This window comes from Calidris pugnax, unplaced genomic scaffold (assembly GCF_001431845.1).
Source record: "Calidris pugnax isolate Ruff unplaced genomic scaffold, ASM143184v1 scaffold10, whole genome shotgun sequence".
Lineage (NCBI taxonomy): Eukaryota > Metazoa > Chordata > Aves > Charadriiformes > Scolopacidae > Calidris > Calidris pugnax.
The window spans coordinates 1698079-1724578 of NW_015090795.1; the positions used below are offsets into that span (position 1 = coordinate 1698079).

The 26500-nt window shown below is 44.5% G+C and overlaps 1 protein-coding gene across 1 annotated transcript in view; it reads right to left on the bottom strand.

Annotated features, from left to right (window-relative positions):
• The window catches only part of MDGA2 (MAM domain containing glycosylphosphatidylinositol anchor 2), a 256685-nt gene that overhangs the window by 138634 nt on the left and 91551 nt on the right, over window positions 1-26500 (bottom strand). The window contains exon 5 of the mRNA XM_014936764.1: window positions 19204-19473. Within this exon, the coding sequence (XP_014792250.1) occupies window positions 19204-19473 (270 nt within the window). The remainder of the gene's footprint in view (window positions 1-19203; window positions 19474-26500) is intronic.

Here is a 26500-nt window from a genome sequence, read left to right on the forward strand (position 1 = left end):
AGGCAGCAGAAGGCACACGGATGAACCACACTTTGTGTGACAGCTGGAAACCGCCTCAGCAAGAAACTTTGAGGCACGAGCTGAACTTTTTTTGTTTGAAAATGGAAGAACAAACAATGCTTACCTACACAAAACCCCGACAATTTATTATGCAAATAACTCTCAGATGGGAGAAAAAGAAAAAATAACTCATGATAGGCAAGATGAGCAGCGCATTTCAACCAGAATTAGTTGCTAATAACCTCAATAAAGTATTTTTATTTCTGAATTTTCCTCCTCTGCTCCGAGTGTTCATCCAGACTCATGCTCATTTCAGCAGTTTCTCATTCCTAGGAAGGAACAACGAGGTCTAATAGAAAAGTCACATTAACTTTCATCTGTCCTTTACCATGGCTAGTGCTACAACACAGCCTGGAAGCCAAGATAAGGGGTACAGAGCCTCAAACCTTGGGCATTAAACCACTTACTTCATGAGCCAGGAAGGGCTTTCACTCCCTGGCTCATGGACTGAATAGAAAAAACAACTAATATTTGGGGCTGTTGCTTGTTGGTTCAGTTTTATGGCAGCTGAGTGTTGGGTACAAGAAATAACTGGGCTGGATCATCCACTGTCCTCATCTGCTGGAGTAAACTCCAAAGACCTGTGTAGAGCAGACACCTGAGCTAAGTATTTTCCCATACATCCAAATACGAGGAGTTGAGGAGGGCTGAGACTGTGCACTACGTGGAAAAAGGTAAGGGACATTCTAGAAATTCTGAAGTGAAGGAAAAAGTCTCTTTGGTCTATTCCCTTACCTCCTTCCTTCCCTCAAACCAAACCAAAACTCTTAACATCTCTCAAGACACGTGAACATACATGCCATATTCATCAGTAACAGCCATGAAACCCCCACATCAAACAATCCAACAACCGTGTAACTACAGCCAATGGTTGGAAGTCAATGTACTGTTTTTATAACCTCATTCTCCAAGACTCCACAAACTGCACAGCTATCAGCATTTACTTTTTTTTTTTTTCGCTGTTACCAACAAAATCAGCAGAAAATTTGACTTTAAAATACAGTGTCGTTTCAGAGTTAAGTCAGATCATTAACCAGCCCATATCTGTAAATGCCTAATCTCTCACTTGGCACCAGAATAAACACAGTGATCTCAGCAATTAAGCTGGGTATCTCAGAAGTTCAAATGTGCCACCAAAGCAAATGAAATTCACTGTCCATACCTGGAAGATGTCCCCAGGAAACCAACCAGAAGTGCCCAAAGACACCTGATAGCTGCACGTGGAGCTGGAGAGCAGTGGGAGCAGGATGGGGCTGTAATGGGCAGACATGCTTCTCTCTGACCTGGGACTATCACCAGAACCATCCCAGATGGGACAGTGCTGAGTTGCTCAATATTTGGCCCTGAAGCAGCCCTAAAACTAGAGTTTCTCTCATTGGAATTCCTGGTGGGTTTGCTCCACCATTCATTTTCAAGAATGGAAAGCACCACAAGATGCAGTTCTGCCACCAGCCCTAAGTAGTAATAAAGCTCCCTTCCCCAAATCCTGGAAATGGCAGTTGCAGCCATGGTGCTACGGCATCTTAGGAGCTAGAGCTCCTTGTAGGAAGGGAAAATTGAACCTGGATCTCCCACTCCAGACTGGTGAGACTCCAAATCACTTCACGTACTGGAAACTTCCTGACCTATCAGATCAAAAACTCTTCTAAGCAGATGAACCGCTCTCAGTTACACAGCGATGGAGAAGAGGACCATGTTGGTCAGAGTTTAGGGCACTCTTGGCCGGCAGAGACAGGAGGGCTGGGATGACTCTGCTCAGATCTTTGAAAGAAAAGTTATGACAGTGATGAAGGGCCCCATTAAGCTCATCTGAGATCCAGAACTAACAGGATTGCCCTTGACATGGGGTTAGTAGACCTCTCCAGAGCGACTGTGCCTTCAGCAGTCGGGAACACAAAGCTGTTTCTTGCAGGCCAGAAGGTGTAGAGTCTTAAATATACATATGGTCTCCAAAAAGACTTCAGACTTGACTGATTTACACTGTGTGTCATACACTGACCTCTTGGGAACATCCGAGTTGAGCCTGGTACAAAACTACCACATACTGGAAAAGTGATTTCTGTAGGCATTCTGCAAAGGGGTTTGCATTCATGGGCAATCCCCATAAAACAGTGGTTTGGATCATCCTCATATCCAGGTTCTTGGACCATAATTTGCAGGCAACCCCCTATAAAATGTCAAGTATATAGAAACATGCAATGGGTTCTGAGTCTGGCTTTTCACTGTATTATCAGTCGTGTTTGAGGCATCATTGGAAGGGTTCCATGGGGTTAGATCCAGCAAATAAAAGAGATGCAAGGTTAACCAGCAAAACGTGGGAGATGGTGCTGCAGACATTCTACCCACAGCTGCTTCCCAGCAGAGATTTTGGAGCACAACCAACACGTAGGGCTAGAAAAGAGCAGCAAATGTGCAAATAAGTCTGCAACTGCACTTTGAGACTCAGGAAAGTGCCAGTCTTTCTCCAAAGGGGCCCCAAAGAACTATGATGTGAACAAATAAACAAAGATGAAACAGTTTTTGTCCTCAAACTCCTCCACAAAACTGTCTTCGCCCTCCCTCATTAATTACATTTCAAAGTAATAAAATGCATTTCAGTATCTCAACTAAGGTCTATTTGCATTCATCAGGGTAAGTCATATCTTCCCACCCCTACCCTGATCAACCCAAAATGCTCTTTTAATGCATCAGAATGTTCCTATCTTGTCAATGCACATTTCATGACATATGAATGGCATCAAACACCATAATTAAAAACATCAACTGCTGCACTATTTGCAGGCTTTGACATAATAACTACTGGCCACTGGCCGCTTCCTACGCTGACGCAGGACACTGGGGAATGCTTGACTTTGTGTTTGCTGATGTTTGTGTCTGTGCAGCCCGCGGCAACAGCAATATTAACTAGCAGAACTGTGCAAATTACTGATTTTAACCTTGACTGAGCAGTTGGATGCCACATGAGCTCCAGCCTCTGTGCTCTCACCAGAAATGGCCTCAACTAACTTTGATTGTTCTCCTTCTCATTTTGTTGAGGCTCGTGAGCCATTTTGCTTTAACTTCTTCCCGGTAAACAAGATGAGAACCTCACCAGATAATCTGCCAAGAAGATGTAAAGTACTACATGTCTCCTGGAGTACCACAAGTATGTTTGGGAGGTTTGGTGAGCTCAGCATCCAGCACAATGCTTCTTTCTGAGCACACAGCACTGGGATTTTATCAAATAAGTGCCAACACCTTCACCTCCAGATCCACTTCCCTTCTAGGATCCTCCAAACCCACTGGTTCCATCCATATCCCCTGGATCAGGCAAAGCAGCACTCCCTTCCTAGCGCTCAGACACTACTGACCCCTTGATGTTTCCTTCTCACACATAAGAAAAATAGCTTGTGCTAATTGGAAAGACTCCTGACTTTACTTCTAAGGCCAATGACCTGCAGGGAAACAGCAAGGAAAAGAATAAAGATCTGATCTGAAGTTCACCACAGTGAATGATGGTCCTTCCATGACTTCTGTATGCTCTGGATTAAGCCCTTCGCCCTGACTTCTGTTTCACATCAAATGAAAAATGCAGAAGAAGCACCGAGGGAACAGCTTGCTTGGGAAGTGAGCTGCAAAACCCACCTTCATTCTCTAGAAACTCCAGGCTATGAATCCAGACACGGGCTGCTTGCTTTAAAAGACTGAGAAGCAACTCTCCACGTTACTGCCGCGATCTTTGTACCAAAAGATGATTACTGGAATGATTCACGGGTTCTTGAGAGAAAGATATAAGGCAGGCGGCGGGTATAGAGAGTCTACTCTTATCACCAGCTCTTGCTTCAATCGCACCAGGTCCCTCATCTCCTTAGAGCCTTACGGATGGGAAAAGCAATCCTGCCTTCACACAGCCGCAATTCTAAAGATTCACAGCCTCACAACAAAGATTTTAGATAGTCCCTAAAAGACTTGTAAAGTGCATTTGTAAACATAAACCTCTTTCCTAATCTGCCAAGACATCTGGAGAAGCCAACTCCTCCGCACTGCGTGTGTTGCTCGTACTTGCGGTCTCTGCTGGTTCCCTGGTTTTTTGTAGAGGAAAATAAGAACTCGACCTCCTTCCCCTCAAGGAGCAATTCACTGATTTTTTTGCTGGCAGCTATGGAGGTGTCAGACACAGCTCACCTGTGCCTGCCCAGGCTTAAGGCACCAGCTTTGTAATACAAAAATTGCAGCAATAAATAAATGCAGCAGTCAGTTAAATACACAAGTTCAACATACAGAATGGATGTATTTAGTATATGTGGTGTAAACACCTGGATCTGGTTTGGTGGAATCCATGACTAACAGATGATCTTTATTAAATCTTAAATTCAAGACCAGGCTGGATGGGGCTTGGAGCAACCTGGTGTGGTGGGAGGTGTCCCTGCCCAGGGCAGGGGGTTGGAATGAGATGCTCTTTAATGTCCCTTCCAACCTAAACTATTCTGTTATTCTATGAAAAGTATCCCATCACTGAGAAATAAGGAAAAAACAAAACTACTTGGTTCACTGTAGTTAAAGGCACACAAAAATGCAGGAGTTCTGAATTATGTTATGTCTAAACCTCAAACTGCAGAGAAAAAAGGCAATTCTGAATTATGTTCCCCTGAAACAATCTGTTCTAAACCTCAAACTGCAGAGAAAAAAGGCACATTTCAACTTAATGTCATTACTCTGATGCATCATTTTTGTGACCTGAGCTTTGCTGTATTACAACAATACACGCAAAGCAATCAGAAAGTTGGACTAATAGGCAGATCTTCTCTGTTAAGTGAAAAAAAGATCTGTGTTTAAGTTGGGGGATCACGGGCCACCAGCTGAGCTGGACTTTGTAACACCAGTTTCCTATGAGAAAAGGGCCATCGTACCACGTTACCATGCAACACAGACAAATGACAAAACACATATTAATACTTCTTGATGCTTCCTTAAACACTTCTTTGTCAAAGCCATCATCCAACATCTTCACAACTGAGCTGGGTTTCAGATTTTTTTAGTTGAATTGTCAAATGAATGAATGTATTCATTCAACATGAACCCATGAACAAAGGAATCTGCCCCGGTACCACACCTTGGAAACTGCAGTGCAGTCCATTTATTTCTTTATATATAAGTCCACGGTTTATTTATTTTTATACGAAACTCCAGCATAAATGGGCCTCTGTAGTAAACAAAAAGTCCTTCCCACCGAAGAAAGACTCATGGAAAGCCTTCTCTGATGTTTCCTTCTTCATTAGCATGTCTACCTCTATCAAATCAATAGAAGAAGAAAAAAAAAAAAGCTCCAATCATAAACTCCAGAGAAACACAAAGTCTCTTTATTTTGGTTGTGGGCAACAAAGCTGCATTGTCTTCAGCATTCCACAGGATATTGCCTTAAACTATATTATCAAACAGCTAAGCTGAGTAGAGATAATTTAACAACTGTCCAAATATCTTTCTCACTGGCGAATATCACACAGTGTGGTCTGTTAAACTTAGTTCAGTCACATTAAAATGTGTTTTGACATTATTTTGTGTATAAGGAACGCTGAAAACTCAAATTTGCTTTTGCCAACCAACAGAACAGTTGAAAGGGAAAATAACAAAATCATTCAGTGCTACAATCTTCCAGACTAATGCTAAAACAGAAGAGCAAAACCACACTCCACGTAACCAAGTTTGCAGGTATCAGCTCTCCATGATGAATGTTTATCTGGATTGTGACATCTGTACAGTCTGTACATCAATTCTGGACACAGAGGAACCTACTCTGTAGCGTCCTGTAGATAATCATTGCTCTTTCTGATGAATGACCATCATCCATCATACTCAGCACTGCTCTGGACATGCAACCACGTATGGAAAATTCCAATAACAACCAGGAGACTGCATTTACACACTGAATACCTTTTAAGGCCACGCAATTCTGCTGTGAACATCACGGCCACATCGACACCCAACGCAAAGTAATGTCTCAAGTCCAGACGTACCTAAAGTCCAACCAGGACACGTGCTCCATGCCATACTTTCCTGATGGGATGCAGATGTTAAAATAGTAAGTTTGTTGGATAAACTCTTTGTTTCCAGCTGGTGTTTAAGAAGAAAATTTTCCGAATAGTAAGGTAAATAAAATTAATGGATTTGTGAGGGAAATATAAATGGGGGGGGGAAAGTACACCCAAATTCAGTGTTACTTAAAGAAGATGCATTTAAGAAGGGCTCATACATCTGCTGGTGACAAATTAAAATAACAGATAGAGAAAAGAAGCTGCAGTTCCCAGTTCCACCTGCCGTTCCTCATTGTCACTGCTCTGAGCCCTTCTAACAAGGCCACCATAAAATGAGCTCCTTAAGTAGCAGCCTTGGGTGCCAGAACTCTTCCCTCTTGATATGCCAAGGTTTCTGCAGTTCCTTCTGTTTCCTTCTTCCACTGTGCACCTTGATTTTATTTTGTGCTATTCTAACACTCACCTACCATAATCCCAGTGTTCTGCAGTTTTATTTTTAAACGACAAGTGATTGTGAGGCAACAAAACACCTCCTTGCATTCAGCTTTTACTTTTTGACCCTGAATAATCTTGAAAACCATCCTGCACTGCAGATCACAAGAAGCCATCATCTCCCAAGGTGTTTAAATGGGGTCTCAAATAAATAAGTCATGGTAGATGTGGTCTGGCAGAGTCTACAAGACCCACCATACAGACCAAATCAGTGCACATTTCAATGTCTTCCAGTAAGAACAGTCACCCTCCCTAATCATTCTTGAAACCAAACAAAGCAATAAACCCACTAGAAAAGCAGAACTGTGGAAATCTGCCAACAGGTCTTTGTCTTTCAGCCAATTCATAGGACCTAGAAACTTCCAGAATGACCACCTTGTGTCCAGCCATGGGCTTTGCCTTTTTCACTTGCAGAAATACCAAACTGGATGAAAAGAAAAACAGAATTGTAGGGGTTGGAAGGGACCTCTGGAGATCATCCAGTCCAACCCCCTGCCAGAGCAGGTCCACCCAGAGCAGGTTGCACAGGAACGTGCCCAGGCAGGGTTTGAATGTCTCCAGAGAAGGAGACTCCACCACCTCCCTGGGCAGCCTCTTCCAGGGCTCTGCCACCCTCACAGGAAAGAAGGTTTTCCTCAAAAAAGAAAGTGGTTGGGATAGATCCCTCAACACCTTTTGCATAGCACCAGCCCACAGCATTTTTTTTTAATTAAATACTCAAAGTTTTGCTAGCTTGCCCTCACAGCAGTTCCATCTATTTTGTACTCTGTTACTCAGATCCTTTCTTGGCTGATGGGAGAACACCAGCTCTGCCCAGGTCAGCATCCTACTGCTGTTTTATTTCTCTTCTAGCAGGGAAAGCACTTTTACCTCGTGGCTCATCACTGTCACCCCGCAGCCACTTGGTCCCCTGCTGAGACATGGAGACTTTCTAATTCTGAAGGGAGGTCGGTACATTTTGCTCAGAATTAAAAAGCCAGGCTGACATCAAATAATATCACCCGTAAGCTCTGCACAAAGCTAGCTCCACCTGCATTAGCAGCAAATAATGCTATTTTGATGTTTTCACATGAAAGAACCCTCTTCCAGCAGAAAATACGCCCGATGAGTAAGCAGGCAGGGGGTACATTGTTTGGGTCATAAGGAGAACATTAAAAAAACCAGCATAACTACAGAAACACTCACGGAGCTTTCAGGGAGAATGCACCAATGTTGACCACTCTCAAAATTCAAATTTCTTAAGTAGGTTATTTAGGACTCTGCAAGATAACCGTGACAAAATTATGCTGCCTGAACGTTCCCCATAGTCACCTTTCCATCCAAAGACAGACTTGAAGTAAAGTCTTGCTAAAAAAAGACACATATTCTCAGCACTTTACCAACAGTTCATTTTGCTTCTGTCAACATGGTTTTAGCTTAAAGTTTTTTCAAGCCTTAACTTTCAGTAGCTATCAGAACAATTAAGTTGTCAAGCAGCTTCTACTAGAGCATCTCCAAACTTTTTAATATCAAGTAATTATTTGGCACTTACAAGACCAGATGCATTCACATTTTCAATTTAAATGCAAATACTGCAGAGAGATTTCAGGTTTTGTCTCTATTTTTATAAATGCTTCTAATTTTTAAAAGAAAAGGATTTATTATTCTGGAGATGCCATGTGGCAGGTGTCTGATTTTACGTGTGCTCTAGTTAATTAGCTCCTATTTCTTTCATTGCTTTTCTTTTGAAGAAAGGGGAGGTGTATGCTTCTTTGTAATGAAGAAGATTTCAGTTTACAAGTTACTCAGTATATGATTCATTAAAGAGATGAAGCCGAGATCAAAGTATGGGAAACACAGCGTGGTTCCTCTTTTAACTGCTTTTAGAAGTAAATATTCAAGAGAAATAAGCATCATCATAAGCAAAGACATACAGGTTTCATAGAAATATTCAGGTGGGAAGGGAGCTCAGGTTTTCAGACCAATTTTCTGCTCAAAGCAGGGCCAGATGGGAGCTCAGAACAGGTTGCCCAGGGCTTGAAAACCTCCAAGGATGGAGACCAAGCAACCTTTTGCCTGCAGATCCCTGCTTTGGAAAACTAGGAGTCGTCCCTGTGGTGTCACACCACTATAAAACTGATTTTGGGACAGAAACTGCAGTTTCCTACCAGGGACCAGCCCCATCTGCCTGGTGGAAAGCTGCTTTCATCTCTGATTTTCAGCAGATGCAGACAACGATGCAAACGCATCAAGGTGGGCACAGGAGGGTGAAAGAGCAAAAAAATGAGTGAAGGCCCATCAATAGCAGTGGTGACAAACCAGCAGCTGGCATTTAGCACTTTTTGAAACCCCAAGTAGACAAAAGGGGGGAAAAAAAAAACCAAACCCAAAATTTCCTGTGCTACAAGATCCCAGGCTGGTACATCTTGCCAAGGCAAGGGGCGCAATCCTGGCCAGACCCGGGGGCTCAGAGTTGCCCCCTCCTACAGATGGCCCATCTCACTGGCAAACGGGAACTTCACGGCTCTCGTCACCAGCCAGACAAGAATTGGGATATAAATTAGACAGTTCAGAGAAGCTGACACAATCCCCAGTGGGCTGTGCACTTGCCAAACAAATTATAAATCCTCTGAACATTACAGCTGGGTGTTTTCCAGGGCTAATGCCTTTAGAAAGTCTAATTCTTTTTGTTGAGTTTTCTTGGACACCTAAAAGCAATATATTGCAAATCTTCACTCTCCTCTGTGCCCACACACTGCGAATGAAACTCAGCACTTGCCTTTCTTCCAAAATGTGGAGGAAACCCCCATTTCCGAGGCTTCCGCACTGGATTGTCCCCATCTCCTGCTTCTTGTGTGGCTCAAGAGCTTTATTCGACTGTGGGACCTCGTTAGAGCCTGGATTCAGTCCAACATGGGACGCACTTCCCTTCAACAACTTGTTTTTATTCCACAGTTCAACGCCTCATAAATTAATCGCGATCCAGAAAGATTTTTCAGCCTGGGCAGAGACCTACCAACCCCATTCACAGTTGCCATATGAGTACCTTAAAACACATTTTAAGGTCATCAAAGTATCTTGGTAACATCAGAACAAAACACTGTGTGCTGTTCTTTCTCCTCTCTTCTCTTCCTCTCCCTTGAGGATGAGACAAAACTTTGAAAAACTCAATTATTTTTTTTCGCCAAAAATGATAATTTTTTTAAGACTACACAGACCTCATTGTGTATTAAACAGCCAAGATCTAATAGCATATTAAACTATGACACCACACCCCTGCAAAAAAAAAATAATTATCACACATTAGTAGTTTATAATTGCATTAATAGTTAATAATTGCTGGCCAACCAACAGTGAGAATAACTTTTTTTCCTTGCCCTCAGTGAACAAACATCACTACCCACAAGAAGGAGAGAGATCAAAGGAATATTACCTCTTGAAATCCCTTCTGATATATCTTTATAGAAATGTGGTGCCCAACAGGCACCACGGGGTCTTTTGCAGAGGAGCAAACTTATTTAAAAATAAAAATTTTGGTACACAAAAATTCTGAGAAGCCCTAATGAAAGGGCAGAAGAATCAATAAACCATCTACATTTTTATATGGAACCGTTTTATGAACTCATCCATGAGACACCCCGGCCTGGGAGAGCGTGCACATCCCTGAGCCTACTACAGCAGATAATAAAAATAAATGGACTTATTAAACTCTGAAGCTCAACTTTTTTACACATTCATTCTCAGAGCTGTAAACTTTTAGGATAGCGCGCCGGTAACTTATGGCTGTAGCTACACGCTGGATGTGCTGTAAGATCAGGTTTTCCAGGCTAAAATCTTGTCTTATTGAAATCCCATTCCCAGGGCACAGCTCTCGGTGGATGAATCAGAATTGGCTGGCTGGTGTGGGGTTTTTTTTTTTAGATTAAACTGTATTGATGCTTAAAAAGCTAGAAGAGGCCCCAGAGAGATGCTGCAGCGGTGCTGGCACCCATGGGCGAGCTGGGAGAGCTACTGAGGGGTGACAACCAGCCTGGTACCCAGCCTCCAGTTAACTGAGCTACTCCTCATCCTCATACAGCACAAAGGTCCCTCCCAATGCCCATTTCCAAACAGTTTTGAAAGGTCCATCTAAACCCCACACTGGAGAAAGGTAGTTTGTCTTGTCCAACAACAGAAACTAAGCAAGGTGGTGAGTGCTGTTAAAATAAACAGTTAAGCAAATTGCTTAAGATTATTATTAAAAAAAATATACATAATTGCATAATGCAAGAGGGAAGATGGGGAAGAGCCCCCGGCAGGGTGAAGGCGCCCAACTGCCCAACCCAAAGCCCAGCCTTCCATCCCAGCACGGCGTTCCCTGAGCTTGCCTGATTCCATTCCACAGCAGAGCTGCTTTCAAGGGATGGCAAACCCACCACAGGCACGTTATGAGGGCAATGAGAGAGGATTCCAACATCAGCACAGTGAGATATGGGAAAAGACCCCTGGGAAGAGCTGAGAGGGTGCTGGAAGAAAGCTATGGAAATCGCAGGTGAAGTTGGCTGTTTTACAAAAGAAAAGATTATACAACAGATAAAATGAGATTAAGTGGATGCCTGGGATAAAGACAGCTGGATTTGATGACCAGGAGGGCCCTTCCAGTCCTACTACACAATCAGAGAACAGTCAGGGTTGGAAGGTACCTCTGGAGATCATCCAGTCCAACCCCCTGCCAGAGCAGGTCCCACAGGAATGTGTCCAGGTGGGGTTTGAATGTCTCCAGAGAAGGAGACTCCACCACCTCCCTGGGCAGCCTCTGCCAGGGCTCTGCCACCCTCACAGGAAAGAAGTTCCCCCTCACGTTTAGGTGTAACTTCTTATATTCAAGTTTGTGCCCATTTCCTCTTGTCCTATCCCTGGGCACCACCGAAAAAAAGATCAGCCCCATCCTCTTGCCACCCACCCTTCAAATATTTATATTCTGGATAATGAATTTCAAAACCCGAGCTCCTTCATGAAATCCTTCTTGCTTTCTGCTTTTCTTGTTAGCCTGCCCCAAGGAAAGCACAACCATCAATGGATACTGAAAGCCAGCAGAGAGGCTGCTGAATTTCCACCCCACCACAACATCCCAGGAGCTCATCTCTGCCGGTGTCCTGCTCCCACGGCACAACGGAGCTCCACGTGCCCGCACGGTCCCTCATTAGGAAGTCAACGGTGGTCATCACGTCTGCGCGGTGTAGCGATGCCCGTTTTATGTGCCTGGACCTTTGCCAAGGCCTTCGGCTTTCTCCAGCCATGAAATAAGCACCAGTATAATCAGCCTGCTGTGAGACCTTCCCAGAATACAGAGAGAGGGAAAAAAAAAAAAGAAAAAAAAGAAGGTCTTTCTGCTATTTGCACAGAAAACCCAACATTTTAGACTTGGCGTGCTGGAGCCAGCATCCCCAACCGGCCTTCCCTCCGTCACAGATGATGCCAGCTAAAGATCACGTGTGTCAGATGGACACGTCGGCCGGCATCCAGCAGCTGCCCAACGGCTGGGGTGACCCACCGGGTGACAAATGTCACCGCTGCCGCCAAAATCCAATTTCCACCTTTTTGGCTAAAACTCATGAGCCCTGTCTCTGTTCTGGCGCTCGGCATCAGCCCTGTGGGGGCCCTGCTCACATTTCAATTCACAGCATCCGAGGATCTCCGAGGGGTGACAGCAGAGGTGCTGATGTGCAACCAGGCAGGATTATTTTTATCCTTTACTTCATCCACCTGTTCTAAACCAACAAGGGAAATTCCTGAGAAAAAGCTCCAGGATAAATAGAGCCATTGCAGGAAAGCAGAGGGTAAGCACATGTGAGAGAATGGACATCAGTAATACAGATTACAGGATTTTTAATAAATTTTTAAATCTATTTAAAAATAGCAACAAAATTTTCATTTATTACAAAATCTGTGTCTTGTCTTTTTTTTTCCCCCATCTCCTTTTTAGCAGTCGCTACTACACAGTTCATATGCAGTTTTTAAAGACATAATGTAATAGGTATTTCCAGCAATCTCGGCCTCAAAATGCATTTCCCCAGAGTGCTTTTTGTTCAGCAAAAGCTTTTGTGCTAAAGTTGAGCACAGGTCATTTAAAATTATTATTTTATATTTAAACTGACAAGGAATCCCGCCCCTTTGAAAAATTAACTCCAAACACTACATTCTGGCTTCACAGAAGGGAAAAGTCACACCGAGTCAATTTGCACTAAAAAAAAAATGTTGCAGTTACAATAGAAGAGACAAAGTGACCTATTTAAAGAAGGTAATGGGAGAAGCTGCTGATGGGGTGACAAATCTGAATTGGTGACCCTGACACCTTTCTAAATCATAGAATGTTTTGGGTTGGAAGAGACCTTAAAGATCATCCAGTGCCAAGCCCCTGCCCTGGGCAGGGACACCTCCCACCAGACCAGGTTGCTCCAAGCCCCCCCCACCCCACCCCTCCAGGGATGGGGCAGCCACAGCTTCTCTGGCCAACCTGGGCCAGGCTCTCACCACCCTCACAGGCAACAATTTCTTCCGGAGTTCTCACCTAAATCTCCCCTCTTTCACGTAAAAAACCTTCCCCCTCGTCCTATGGCTCCCCTCCCTGATCCAGAGTCCCTCCCCATCTCTCCTGGAGCCCCTTGAGGGACTGGAAGGGGCTCCAAGGTCTCCCTGGAGCCTTCTCTTCTCCAGGCTGAACCCCCCAACTCCCTCAGCCCCCGCTCCCAGCAGAGGGGCTCCAGCCCTCCCAGCATCTCCATGGCATCCTCTGGCCCCCCTCCATGTCCTTTGATGTCACTTCAGTGCTCCATACTTTAAGATCTGCAAAATGTTTCTCTGGCTTTACCAGTTTCCCAATCTGATGTAGAAGTGTCCTTCAAAGATGCTACCCAGCGTTTTCACTCTCTTAGGGATGGAGGTCCTTTATCACCAAAAGCCTTTAATTCTTTATTGACATACTGGTAGCTACAGAGAGATTTTATGTTCATTTTCCCCTTCACAGTGTCTTTGGAGTATTTGTTCTTCCCTGCTCTCATAATTCTGAGTATCCAGTTTGAGTCATGTTGAAAATGTATAATTTTCCAGGAGCCGCAGACATATGATTATCTTGATTCCTGCCTCTTTTGACATATCCAATTGTTGCCCCAAATCTGTATGGTACTGTGATGATCACGCTTTTATGTAGTATCTTAAGGATTATAAGGCCAATATTACCATTTCTCTAATGCTTTTTGCTTCCCTCTCCAAATACGCATTGAAGAGGAGAATTTTACAGGAGTAAAATAGCCTCCAACGGCAAAGTCTAAAAGATCCTCGGGCTAGAAGAGTTTCTTGGGACATGGGATAAGCTGGATGTTCAGGTTCCCATGCCAGATGAAGGCAAGGAACTGAGCCTGGGGCCATATCACAGGTGGGGTCTCCCACTACCAAGCTCCTGGCAATAACGTGAAGTCCTCTCTGCACCGCCCAAGGGCTGCGAGGAAATAACATTGTGCATTTGATTTTAACACAAATGTGCGTGTGTGTGGTTTTCCTTCTAATTTGAATCCACAAAACATCCACAGGATGACTGATTACCATTTACCTGCAGTTGAGACAACAGAGGTATATAGAGACAAATTCACGACAAAAGCAAATTAACAGAAATACTTTGGCTACGGAAAAAACTCTGAAAGGAGTCCAGCACATTTCCCCTATCCTGGCCTTTATGAAAAAATGATTTCCATTGCATCAGAACAACATTTTCTTGCTCTTCCATGGAAAAGTCAGAGAAACAGAACATCCTCCAAGCAAGCACAGCAGAAAATACACACATCAGGCAAGGAGGTTGTCGGGAGCTTTGTTTATCCATAGGGGGTGTGTTGGATTTAGTACTTGAGAGAATGTCTTCTTTTCTTTTTTTTTTTTGTTTGTTTAAGAGAAGGATAAAAACATCAAGTTTTAATTGAATGAGAGGAGTCAAGATTTCCTTAGAGCTTCCTCTGCTTTCTAATGGTTTTGTCTAGAAATACGTTATGGGAAGTGGTTCTAATCACCAGCCTGAGAGCAGGATGTGAAGATGCCACTGATGAGAACACCCATCAATGCTGGGATGCAAGCAGACTTGCAATCATTTAAAGAACTCATTAATCTAAAGAAAAAACTTGGAAAGAAACTTTAATAATGAGAATTGGTGAGCAGCCAGCTCTGCTGAAATGAGTGTGCCTTTTTCCTTTCTTTGGTTTGACCCAAGATACCTTGATGGATGACAATGTCTTTGATGGAATGAAATATTTTGCAGTAACTTTGGGGACGGTCAAGCTGATAATGGCTTTTTTTTAAAAAAAAAAAAAAAAAAGTCTGCATTTTACAGACTTTCTCACTAAGAACTGTGCGGGTAAACCACACGTGGTCACTGAGATGCCTGCGGCGAGCTCCTGCTCCAAGCAAAGGGAGGAAATTAAAGATACAGCAATATGTCTGTACCTCTTAAGGAACGGCTAAAAAACAATTTGTCATCTCGGCAAAACTTTCATTAACATTATCTCAGGGCCAAAAGGGAAAGGCACTCACACAACAGCTCAGCTGAACGGAAAGAAAGGGAGCAGAGTTTGCACCCTACAACTTGCTTAAGAAAGGGGTAAATTAAAAGATTTATCTTTATCTGAAAATGTTAATTTAACTGCTTCAGGAGGCAGCGTGAGGAACTCTCTTCCCTCAAGCAGCCATACCCGATGCCTGTTGTTTTCTGAGGGATCCATGTTTATCCCAACAAACAAGCAAGGTCCCAGCTTGCTTTTCTTGGAAGGATTTACAATTACTTTTAAGTTAAACAGGCCAAAAAATAAAAATAAAAAATAAATATTTCCAAGATGGTTATGACTAAATGGCCACAATGGCAGCTTTAATCTGTTTTTTATTTTTAGAACAAAGATTTCCTTTCCTGCCAATGCTCGCTGCAAGGGGAGAAAAAACAAATTATGGTGGAAAGACAGAGAACATATTAAATGCTTATGCATATTAGGAGGCTTCCTGATGAATTCCGGGCCCTAACACATGGGAGACAATGCCCTGAGACCCGCTGTCCCACCACCCCCCAGCAACTGCAGAAACCAGTTAAAACCAGTTATTCACATCCTGCAGAAGCAGAGGACACACATTATTAGTTATTTACGCCCTGGAGAAGCAGAGAACACACATTGCATGGCACTTCCATGGGGACATGTTTTTGCACCATCTCTCAGGTGAGATATATCCCCCCCCCACCCCAGCCATCCTATCTGGTAACTTTGCCATTTTGCTGTATTTATCCCCCCTCGTTAAGGGTCTCAGAACGGGGAGAGCACGGAGCTGCCCTCAACACACCTTGGTGTCTCCTCGGTGCCGCGATGCCTCAACCTGCTCTTTAAACACAGCCTCCCCCCTTGTTAAGGGTCTCAGATCGGGGAGAGCATGGAGCTGCCCTGAACACACCGTGGTGTCTCCTCGGTGCCGTGATGCCTCAACCTGCTCTTTAAACACAGCCTCCTGTTTCCTCTATTGCTTATCGGCCCACATAATTTCTGACATTCAAAAAGGACAAATTTCATTTGCTAAGTATTACTAAATGCGTGGCGGTCATCTGACTTCATTCCAATGGCCTCCAAGCCAGGTGTGAGAAGTCACAGACATTTGCTACTCATGTATTTACTTTTACTTTTTTATTTTTGAGGGATTCTCTCTGGGTTTAGATTTTTTTTTTTTTAGTATTCCTAAATGCGTGGCGGTCTGACCTCATTCCCAATGGCCTCCAAGCCAGGTGTGAGAAGTCACAGACTTGGACATTCAGCCATAAAGAAAGGAAAATGCCCAGAAAAAAGAAAAAAAAATAATCAAGAGCTGCTGAAGGTAAAGTAGCACCCGTGGGATGAAGCACATACAGTAATGGCACCCTCAGATAAATCCATGGTGAAATTCAGTGAATTTTAAAAGGGAATATGTTTTTAAGCTGAGCTCTGACGATGCTTTGAAACAACTTTACATTTCTTTCTAGGTGAGATTAGGGGTTTATTGCCTAATCCTGGGATTGGTAGTCCACCTGACAGAAGACGTGAACGCCATTTACCAAATGCCTCTCCTGCAAGGCTTAGATGCCATTTCACGCAAATGCTCTTTTCTCCTCAGCTGCTGTGTGAAGATCCTGATACACAGCAACAACAAAAGAGAGACGAAATAAAAAGAAGCAACGAGCTACAGGCAGAACGCTAAGAAATATATACACAAAGGAAAAATCAAAACTCTGATATGAATTTGTCTCATATTTCACTCCTGAACTCAGCATTGCTTTTAGTAAAGATAAATCAACCAAGACTGGAATAAAGATTTTTTTTTTTTTTTCTTGAAGACATTTTTTCCCCTTTAACAGAAATACTAAGGGGAAGATCATAGCAGGCAGCAATGGACTGGAAGGGAGCCATGCTTCATTTACTGAATGGGTTGCTCCTCGATGTGGTCCCTTCTCAGACTTAACAGGACCACACAGCAGAGAGGAAAAAAGCAAAAAGCCACCTCAGGTGCTTTAATGATATTTTGTTCGACAACTCGCAGCTCCTAGGCATCTCATAGGCATGGTCTTCTATAAATAAAAATGTGAGGGCATATTATTATTATGCTATGACTCACGGTATCTGTATCTGCAGGGAGCTGGGGACTGTGGCTCTTCCTCTGGGCTCTCTGGTGCTGTCTGCTGGGTCAATTAAAATATCGAGATTTCTTTCACACAAAGCCTTTCCTCTCCCTTTGCTTATTCCGAGTGTGTGTTTCACTCACATCTCCCCTTCACAACCTCATCACCGCCATAAATCACAGCAAATTAACGTCGACACGACGTTCCTGAAACGAGACTGCTTTTGCCTCTTGACAACAAAACCCCGAAGCCAAATGTCAAAAATTCAAATGGAAACACAACATTACAAATAAATCTGTGGACATCTCTCATAAACTCCTGCAGACCTAGGCTGATGCAATGCTCTCTCCCTGACCCCCAGGACAGAAATAGCTTCTAATTCTTCGTCCTGCTGAAGAGTGTGATACGTTGGGCAAGAAGAAGTGAACAGGGGTTATGGCTCTCATAAAACATTCACACCACTGGCTCTTTATACAGCAGTTTCTCCCGAGTATGATTAATCACATGCTATTATTTAAAGTTCCTATAAGCGTGGGAGTTTGTTTCACTACCTTTCACAGATTAGATTACAGAAAATTAGTTTCAGATGAACTGTTTGGTTCAGGTAGATTAATCCACCCTGATGATGCCTATCAGCCAATCGAAGTCTTCCTTCAAACCAACTGGCCATGTCCCTGGGGTTATCCAGAAAACAATAAACACCCGGGGAGGGTTTCTCTCCACCTGGCAGTAATTGTCTGCAAGCGCTCTTCTCCTACTTTTATCTAAAACAGACATTTATCCTGCTATTTAGTATAATTAAAGCATAGGTACTAATCTAAAGCTCCTACCCAAGGAGCGGTGGTCTGATGGCAGCAGGTTCACAGCGGGCACAGCAGCCTTAATTTCTATAACACCTTCAGCTGATGAGGAGGAAGGAAAGGGTGAAGGAGGAAATGACTTCTCCAGGAGCTCAGGACACATTCACTGCCGGGACAGTGCATGCAGGGCATCACCATGGCCAAAGGACGTGGTGGCCTTTGGCGATCATTTGTCTCCAGTTTGGATGGCAGAGCTGCTGCACCTTCACAATACAAAGGGGCACCACACCACCTTCGGTCCAGCTAAGGGGCTTGGGCCTGGCACAAACCACCACTCTCATACACAAAATCATAGAATTGCCAAAGTTGGAAGGGACCTTTCAGATCATTGAGTCCAACCATCAATCCAACACAGACAAACCCCACCACTAAACCATATCTCTAAGCGCTAGATCTACCCACCTTTAAATACCTCCAGGGATGGAGATTCCACCACTTCCCTGGGCAGCCTGTTCCAGTGTTGGTAACCCTTTCAGTGAAGAAATTCTTCCCAATATCCATCCTAAACCTCCCCTGGTGCAACTTGAGGCCATTTCCTCTTGTCCCATCATCTGTGACTTGGGAGAAGAGACCGAACCCCCCCGGCTACACCCTCCTTTCAGGGGGTTGGAGAGAGCAAGGTGGTCTCCCCTCAGCCTCCTTTTCTCCAGGCTGAACACCCCCAGCTCCCTCAGCCTCTCCTCACAAGCCCTGTCCTCCAGACACCACACCAGCTCCATTGCCCTTCTCTCGACACACACCAGCACATCAATGTCTTTGTCGTGATGGGCCCAAAACTGGACACAGCACTTGAGGCAGGGCCTCACCTCCCTAGCCCTCCTCACCACACTGTTCCTGGTACAGACCAGGATGCTGTTGGTCTTGGCCACCTAGGCACACTGCTGGCTAATATTCATCCAACTGTTGACCAGCATCCCCAGGTCCTTTTCTGTTGGGCAGCTCCAGCCACTCTTCCCCAGCCAGTAGCATTCATGGGGTTGTCGTGACCCATTCAAAAGAAACATTACGGAGACACAATGTGACCCATTATTAGAAATGACCAGAAACACATTTGGAAACATGGGACACCACCACGCGAACATTGCTATCCTGACTGATTAGGATCCAATTAATCTTCCAAGATAAAGTTCAATAGTTTGCCAGCTTGACTTACCTCTTACGATGATGTTGGTGGACTTTTTTGCAGGGTTCCCAACATTGTTATTGGCGATGCAACTGTACGTGCCAGCATCTTCAGACGTGATGGCAGGTATGGTTAAAGTGCCGCCATTCAGGACCGTCTTCTCGGGCAGGACACCGGCAGACCTCACCCACGTCAGGCTGGGGGCTGGCTCCCCTCCTGTCGTCACACAGACTAAGGTGATCGCTTCTCCAGGGTTCACCACTATCGGGTCATCCACGAGAAGCTTAATTGAAGGGGATGCTGCAAAACACAAGAGGGAGAGAAAGGTGTAGAAGGGCTACATATGGGGCGTTGCCCAGTCCTGACAACCACCTTCAAGCCAACTGAGATCTTCACATGACTACGTGCCCTCTGGGAAGGGTGGTCCCCATCCTGATGCCCCCCTGACACTACGTTTCCTTCTCCATCATCATCTTTCACCTTGCTGTCAAACTGCAGCTGAGGATTTATGGACAGAAAACCCCGTGGCTGTGCTCGGGAAGTAATGTGTAACATATGGGACAGGTGCCAGCACGCTGGTTTTTAAACCCTGGAAGAAAGGAATTAGTAACAATCTTCTTATTTGGCACAGAAAGCATGTTGTTCTCTTCAAGCCAGATCCTGCCCATTGAAAAGCAGCCCTCTTAATCCCCCACCCACCTCCCTGCTGAACGCCTTGGGACTTGGCTGCCAACTGAGATGAACTTGTAGAGTTTATGTTGGGTCTGTTGGATCAAAAAGAGTCATCTCCTTTGGGTCAACATCTCCTTGTGCATGAAGAAACTAAAGAATACAGCGCAGATGCTTTCTTTCCCCTGTATGGGTTGTACACCCTGCAGCTCACAGGACCAGCAGACAGCGTGGCCACGGCTCCATCTCCTCACGGACACACGGGAGAGGTGACAACTCAGGTCCCTACTAATTTCCATACAATATCCAATGACCAGCTGAAGGGGCTTTCTTCGGGTAGGACCACCAAACTGGCCAAAATACATTGCAGCACAGGCTAATGGAAAGATGCTGCTGCTCTCAGAAAGGAGAAACAAGTAATTAAATTTCATTCTCTCTTCTTTTCCGTGAAATATTTGCGTATGATATAAGAGACAGACACGCTCGGTATGAAGGGCCAAGGCAGGGCAATTCATTTTAGATGTTGGAATTTAAAATCGCAGCCTGAGCTGTGACATCCCCTGTCATTTGCCTTGAGGGACCCACCCTTGCTGGCTTCAGATTTTTCTTGAAGGCAATACCCTAAACCGCATAAGAGATGAGTCAATAAATAAATACATATTGCTAGTGCAGAAAAAGCAGCAATACTAAATAAACACAGGCATAAAGGTGAAGGATTGAAATTCTGGGCAAAGAATACCAGAAAGAGCGACAATAAGAAATGAGAGGAAATAAAAATGTTACATCCAAAAATCATATCACTATCCTCACTGTTACTGAGATACATTCTTGTGTGTTCTGCTTTATATATGAATATTATTTCAATATTAAAGGAATACACACTAATCACTAAAGGCAAATATAGGATACTATAAATATACTAACTATAAAATGAGATTTTTCTTTAATTGGAGTTCACCCAAGAGGAATTAGCTTTCTCTGCATTCAGGAGCTGGAGCCCTCAAATGGGAAGCACTTCATTTACACCCGTCCTAGCACAGAGATAAGAGGCAACCCCCAGCCGGGGAAACACGCTGAGAGAGCAGAGGTTGACAAGCAAAGCCCCTTCTTCTAACTCCTCCCAGCTTGGGACCCTGCAGATACTTCCCAGAATAAATTCCTGGGTTCAGGTAACCAAGCTAAAGGTGAAGAAACTGAGGCATGGCTTAAAATACAGACAGAAAACAAGGGTCAGTGTCTCTTTCCTCACCTCCTCTGACCTCATGTTCTTTCAACAGTCAATTCATCCACCAGCTGAGGGGCCCCCGGCTTGGGATTAAAGGTATGAAACTGGGCAGTATGTCCTTTTCCACGCTCAAGTAGATTTTGCTTGGGTGAAGGTGGCAGAAGTAGGGATCCAGGTACCTGCTGTGTGACCAGAACTGAGCTCCAGACCTGTAGGGTCATCACCAACCAGGGGGTCACACTCAGGTGGCCCCTTGTTCCCATTCCCTCTCCCTGCCTCCTGAGTTTAATGATTTTTCCCAAACGACTCTGCTCTCACTAAACATCAAGTCATGAGACAGGGGAACAAGAGAACCACAAATAACGCTTCAAAACTTAGAACAAAAGATTAAAGCTCCAAGAATGTCAACCCAACCTGGTGGTGCTGTTTACCATAATGGCCTCATAATCCTCCAGATGAAAAGGGGGGGTAGGGGGGCCTTTGCCACCCTTCAGGTAGAGAGACAAAGAGAGCGGCTGACGCGATAAAAATGCCGTGATACATCCCTTTCATCACTGCACTCAAGACAGTAAGTACATGAAAATTATGGTTTGCGTACAGCAATTTCTCTTTGCTTACACCACACTTAACTACAACCTATCCTGCCAGACAAACACAAACAGAAATTCAGCAGTACGCTCAACTGCTACCTTTAAAAGCCTAATTTAAACCGAAGAACATTAAGACATTTAGAAGGGACTTTAAGGGGTCCAGCAAATCAAACTCAGTGCAGCAAATAAAGGGTAAAATACCTCTTACGAATAGAATATAAATCCACAGCAACAATTATTATTTTGATATTTCTCTGCTTGAAACCCTATAAATAATCTGCACTGTACCACGATGCACCGCTAACACAGAACCTCTTATTTTCAGCTTTATGGTGGAACTGAGGACAGAAATGGGTCTGCTGCACTGCTCGCCTGATTTATTGCCACCTGCACGTTACCAAATTCTGGCCTAGGAATGGAGAGACTGGAAGTTTCCTGGTGGTCCCTTGGTCTTTGTCCTTTGTGGAAAGGAATGGGGCTAAGCCATAAGTTTAGTCTCCTGCTGGAAAACCTGTATTAATTGACTCGGGTTAATTACCAGCATGTAGTAGGGCTTCTGCAGACTTAACTTTACCAAGAAATATTTCAGTCTGAGGGTGGTGAGAGCCTGGCCCAGGTTGCCCAGAGAAGCTGTGGCTGCCCCATCCCTGGAGGGGTTCAAGGCCAGGCTGGAGGGGATTTGGAGCACCCTGGTGTGGTGGGAGGTGTCCCTGCCCAGGGCAGGGGGTTGGAACTGGATGATCTTTAAGGTCCCTTCCAACCCCCAATCTATATGACTCCATCCAGAAGTGCTTTGCCCTCCCAAACTGGAGGAGCACGTCTAGCTGCTCCCCACAGGATGCTGCAGCAAAGGAGCTGCAAACAGACTGGGAATTCCCCACAGACTAGGAATGCAAATCTCGAGCACAGAAAGAAGTAATGAATGAAGGTACAATAACAAAACTCCAAAGAATCAGAGAATTGTCAAGGTTGGAAGGGGCTTTTCCAATCATCGAGTCCAACCAACAACCCAGCACTGAAAAAGCCACGTCCCTCAGCACCACTTCTGCCCAGCTTTTAAATACCTCCAGGGATGGTAACTCCACCACTGCCCTGGGCAGCCTCTTCCAATGCTCAATAATGCTTTTGGTGAAGAAATGTTTCCTAATATCCATCTTAAACCTCCCCTGGCTCAACTTGAGGCTGTTTCCTCTTGTCCTATCCATGTGACAGCAGGGACAGCAAACCCTGGACTGGGCTGCTGGGGGTTGTTGCAGAATCTCTCTCTCCCCTAGATTTTGTGAGCTAACACCTGTTTGTCACAAAGTTTAGGACTAGTTTTCCCCTGTCTGAGCTGGGGGAATGGAGCTCACTATCATGTGAGATCTCGCCCTGATCTAGCTTCAATGACAGCAAGAGGAGCTGCCAAAAGGCGGTTCCTCTTATCTACCTTGAGCTATCTTCTTGTAAGAATCTTCCCCTGGGGTATCCGTCTCTCTGCTGACTGCAGACAGAGCCCATGGATTAGTTTAATCTGGACAGGTAAGATGTAGATGGCAGGAGATGGGTGACATCGATCTTACCTTTCGGATGAGGATTTACAAATATCAGGAGCCTGTGGATGGGAATGGGCAGAAAGCACTGTTTTTAACAATCTACACATGCCAACCTCACATCGATCCCAGTGTTTCACAAATCCTCTTAGAGCCTTGCACTCTCAGAAAACTGAAATTTTGGCCTAATCCTCTCTATAAAATGGATTTCTTCCATCTTTTCTTTATTTGTAAACTTTTGGGGCTAAACACCACATACAGCGTAAATCTCAACTGTGCAATTCATCGCCACACATTTTTCTGGGGGTCCAGCATGATTAAAAAATGGAGTGGGCATTTATAAAGATGACAAGACAATTCAGAGGAAATATAATAGTTGATGATTATACCAAAACATTGTTGAAAGATTATTAAAACTCATGCTGTAGGGCATAAAATGGTATCTTTTTCCAGACTGGGAGGGCAGAGCATCACATATCTGTCTGGTGCACACTTTTTATGCACTCTTCTGACATGTCTCCTGCTGGCTTTTGTTAAGGACAGACATGAGATCTGGTCCTGAAGGACGATACATGTGTTTGTACGCTGGAACTTTGAATTTGTAAAGCATCTAGCGTGATTGAACCCCAAACTAGGAGATCCCCGATGCAGTCCCAGCAGCTCCAGCTGTGATATTTGTCTAGAGAGCAGGAAATCACAGAATTGAGTCAGAAGGAAGAAGAAATAAAGACTTCTCCAAAAGATCTGACTCTTTGAAACGACACCAGTGTAAAAGCCAGAGCATTGAGTATTCCTAGTACAAGTCTGAAATGTGCTGGTTTGGCCTTTATTGTGTCTATTGCTTTGAGGAGCCAGGCTTCAGCCTCTAAGATACCGCTGGTTTGGCCTTTATTGTGTCTATTGAGGAGCCAGGCTTCAGCCTCTAAGATACAAGTGGTTTCCCCCAACGGCATCCACACCAAATGTGGAGGCAGAAACCCAAGTGAGAGCCACGATCCCTTCCACTTCTACAGCCCAGCCTGCTTTCCCAAAATGACTGGAACCAGTATTGACATCCTGCCTGTTCCACTTGGGAAAGGCACCAAAAGGCAACTGAAGCTTTTTGAGGCTTATGAAGCCCCTCACATCATTAGGACCAAGCTTTCACGTGGTTCCAGATGAGATCATTCGAGAAGACACATCTTGCAGTGACAGGAAGCAATTCGTTCCTCCGATCTTGATTTTATTATTTAAGTTTTATGAAAGTTAATTTCACCAAGCAAGGTGCTTTGCTGGTGGCCATCTTTACACAGGGCTCTTCTTACATGAAAGGCGCTTTAAAATCAAAGGGCTTCAAAGCCCCCGGAACTCAGCAGGTAGATGTGCAATCAAAAGAAAAGATGCCCAACTTGCACCCACCCAGAATTTTCCGGGTTTCCCCCAACGGCATCCACACCAAATGTGGAGGCAGAAACCCAAGTGAGAGCCACGATCCCTTCCACTTCTACAGCCCAGCCTGCTTTCCCAAAATGACTGGAACCAGTATTGACATCCTGCCTGTTCCACTTGGGAAAGGCACCAAAAGGCAACTGAAGTTTTTTGAGGCTTATGGAGCTCCTCACATCCTTAGGACCAAGCTTTCACATGGTTCCAGCCACGATCATTCGAGAAGACACATCTTGCAGCGACAGTAAGCAATTCGTTCCTCCGATCTTGATTTTATTATTTAAGTTTTATGAAAGTTAATTTCACCAAGCAAGGTGCTTTGCTGGTGGCCATCTTTACACAGGGCTCTTCTTACATGAAAGGCGCTTTAAAATCAAAGGGCTTCAAAGCCCCCGGAACTCAGCAGGTAGATGTGCAATCAAAAGAAAAGATGCCCAACTTGCACCCACCCAGAATTTTCCGCTCCCAAACAGCTGCCTCCACAGTTTCTGCTTAAAACTTGCAGAGATCCCACAGAATTCCATAGAAAGGTTTAATTCAGAGATATATTCTATTGTTTTCTACTGCTGTATTCTTCTGGATTTGGTTTAATCTTGCATTATGTCATTTATTTATTTCTGCTGTCTTCCCTCTTATTCATCTCCACTCTAAACTAAATAGCCTAAATTTTTTTAAACTAAATAGCCTGAAATTTTTCAGTTTTTAGCCCCAGAGCTCCATCTGCTCACACCATAAAATCCTGGGTCACGGTTCGGGTCATGGAGACACGCTGACACACACACGCAGATACAGAACTTATAACCTCAGTTTCATGCAGAGTTGAAAAGTGATGGATTTTAATAGTTTTAAGTAATATTCAGTACCTACCAGTTTGGGAAATAAAGCATCAGAGCCAACACTGCACAGTATCAAAAGTGATGGAAACATAGGAGGTGCTCACGTAAGAAATGTTATAAATTTATACAGAATTCCTATTGCAACAAAAATCACAGAATCTTAGTGGTTGGAAGGGACCTCTGAGATCATCGAGTCCAACCACAAAAAAAAACAACAAAAAAAACCCAACAAAACCAAAAAAAAACCACACCACACCACACCGAACGCCCACCAAAAACACCACACCCACCAACTAAACCCCACACTCAACACCTCGCCATAAACCAATAACCTTGGGCACTAGAGCATGCCCTGAAGAGCCATGTCTATACGTTTCTTAAATCCCTCCAGGGATGGTAAATGTCCCAGCCAAAAGGAGTCAAAACGGAGTGTATTATCACCCCCAAAGCCACTTCCAAAGCTTCACCCCGGCTGAGGTCTCTCTTAGATGACTCTCAGCCTTCGGGATTAACAAGACGAACGCTGGGCCACGCGGGTTTGGCAAAACCAAACATCTCCCAGCCAGAACCTTCACCCCGGCACTGGCAGAGGCTCATCCAGGCAACCTGCCCGGCAGAAACTTTCAACTCTCCGACAGGAATAACGAAATCCATTATCAAACAATAGCAAGCTTTGGTAAATATTTCCACGGGTGAGCGCATGGAACAAGCTTTCCAAACGTCGTATTTGGGCATCGTCATGAGAACGGCTCAGTGTTTTCCAAAGAGCTCTGCGTCTTCGCTGCCCTTTAGAAGCCGGGGTTTCCGAGCGCCGGGCCCACATTTGGAAGCCCTGGTTGGTTTGCTGGGGGGACAAAGGCAGCCGCAGTGCCCTGGCGAGCGCGTCCCCGCCAAGAACAAGGCGCTACTCACGAGGAGGGAAACGGTTGGGGTCCCCATTCATATTGCAGCTGCAGCCCTTTTTAAAGGGACTTCCATTCAGAGGCTTTCGTGTGCGAGGACCGCCTCTGCATCCAGCGCATCCCGAAGGAGCAGAGAGCCTGGCTGCCA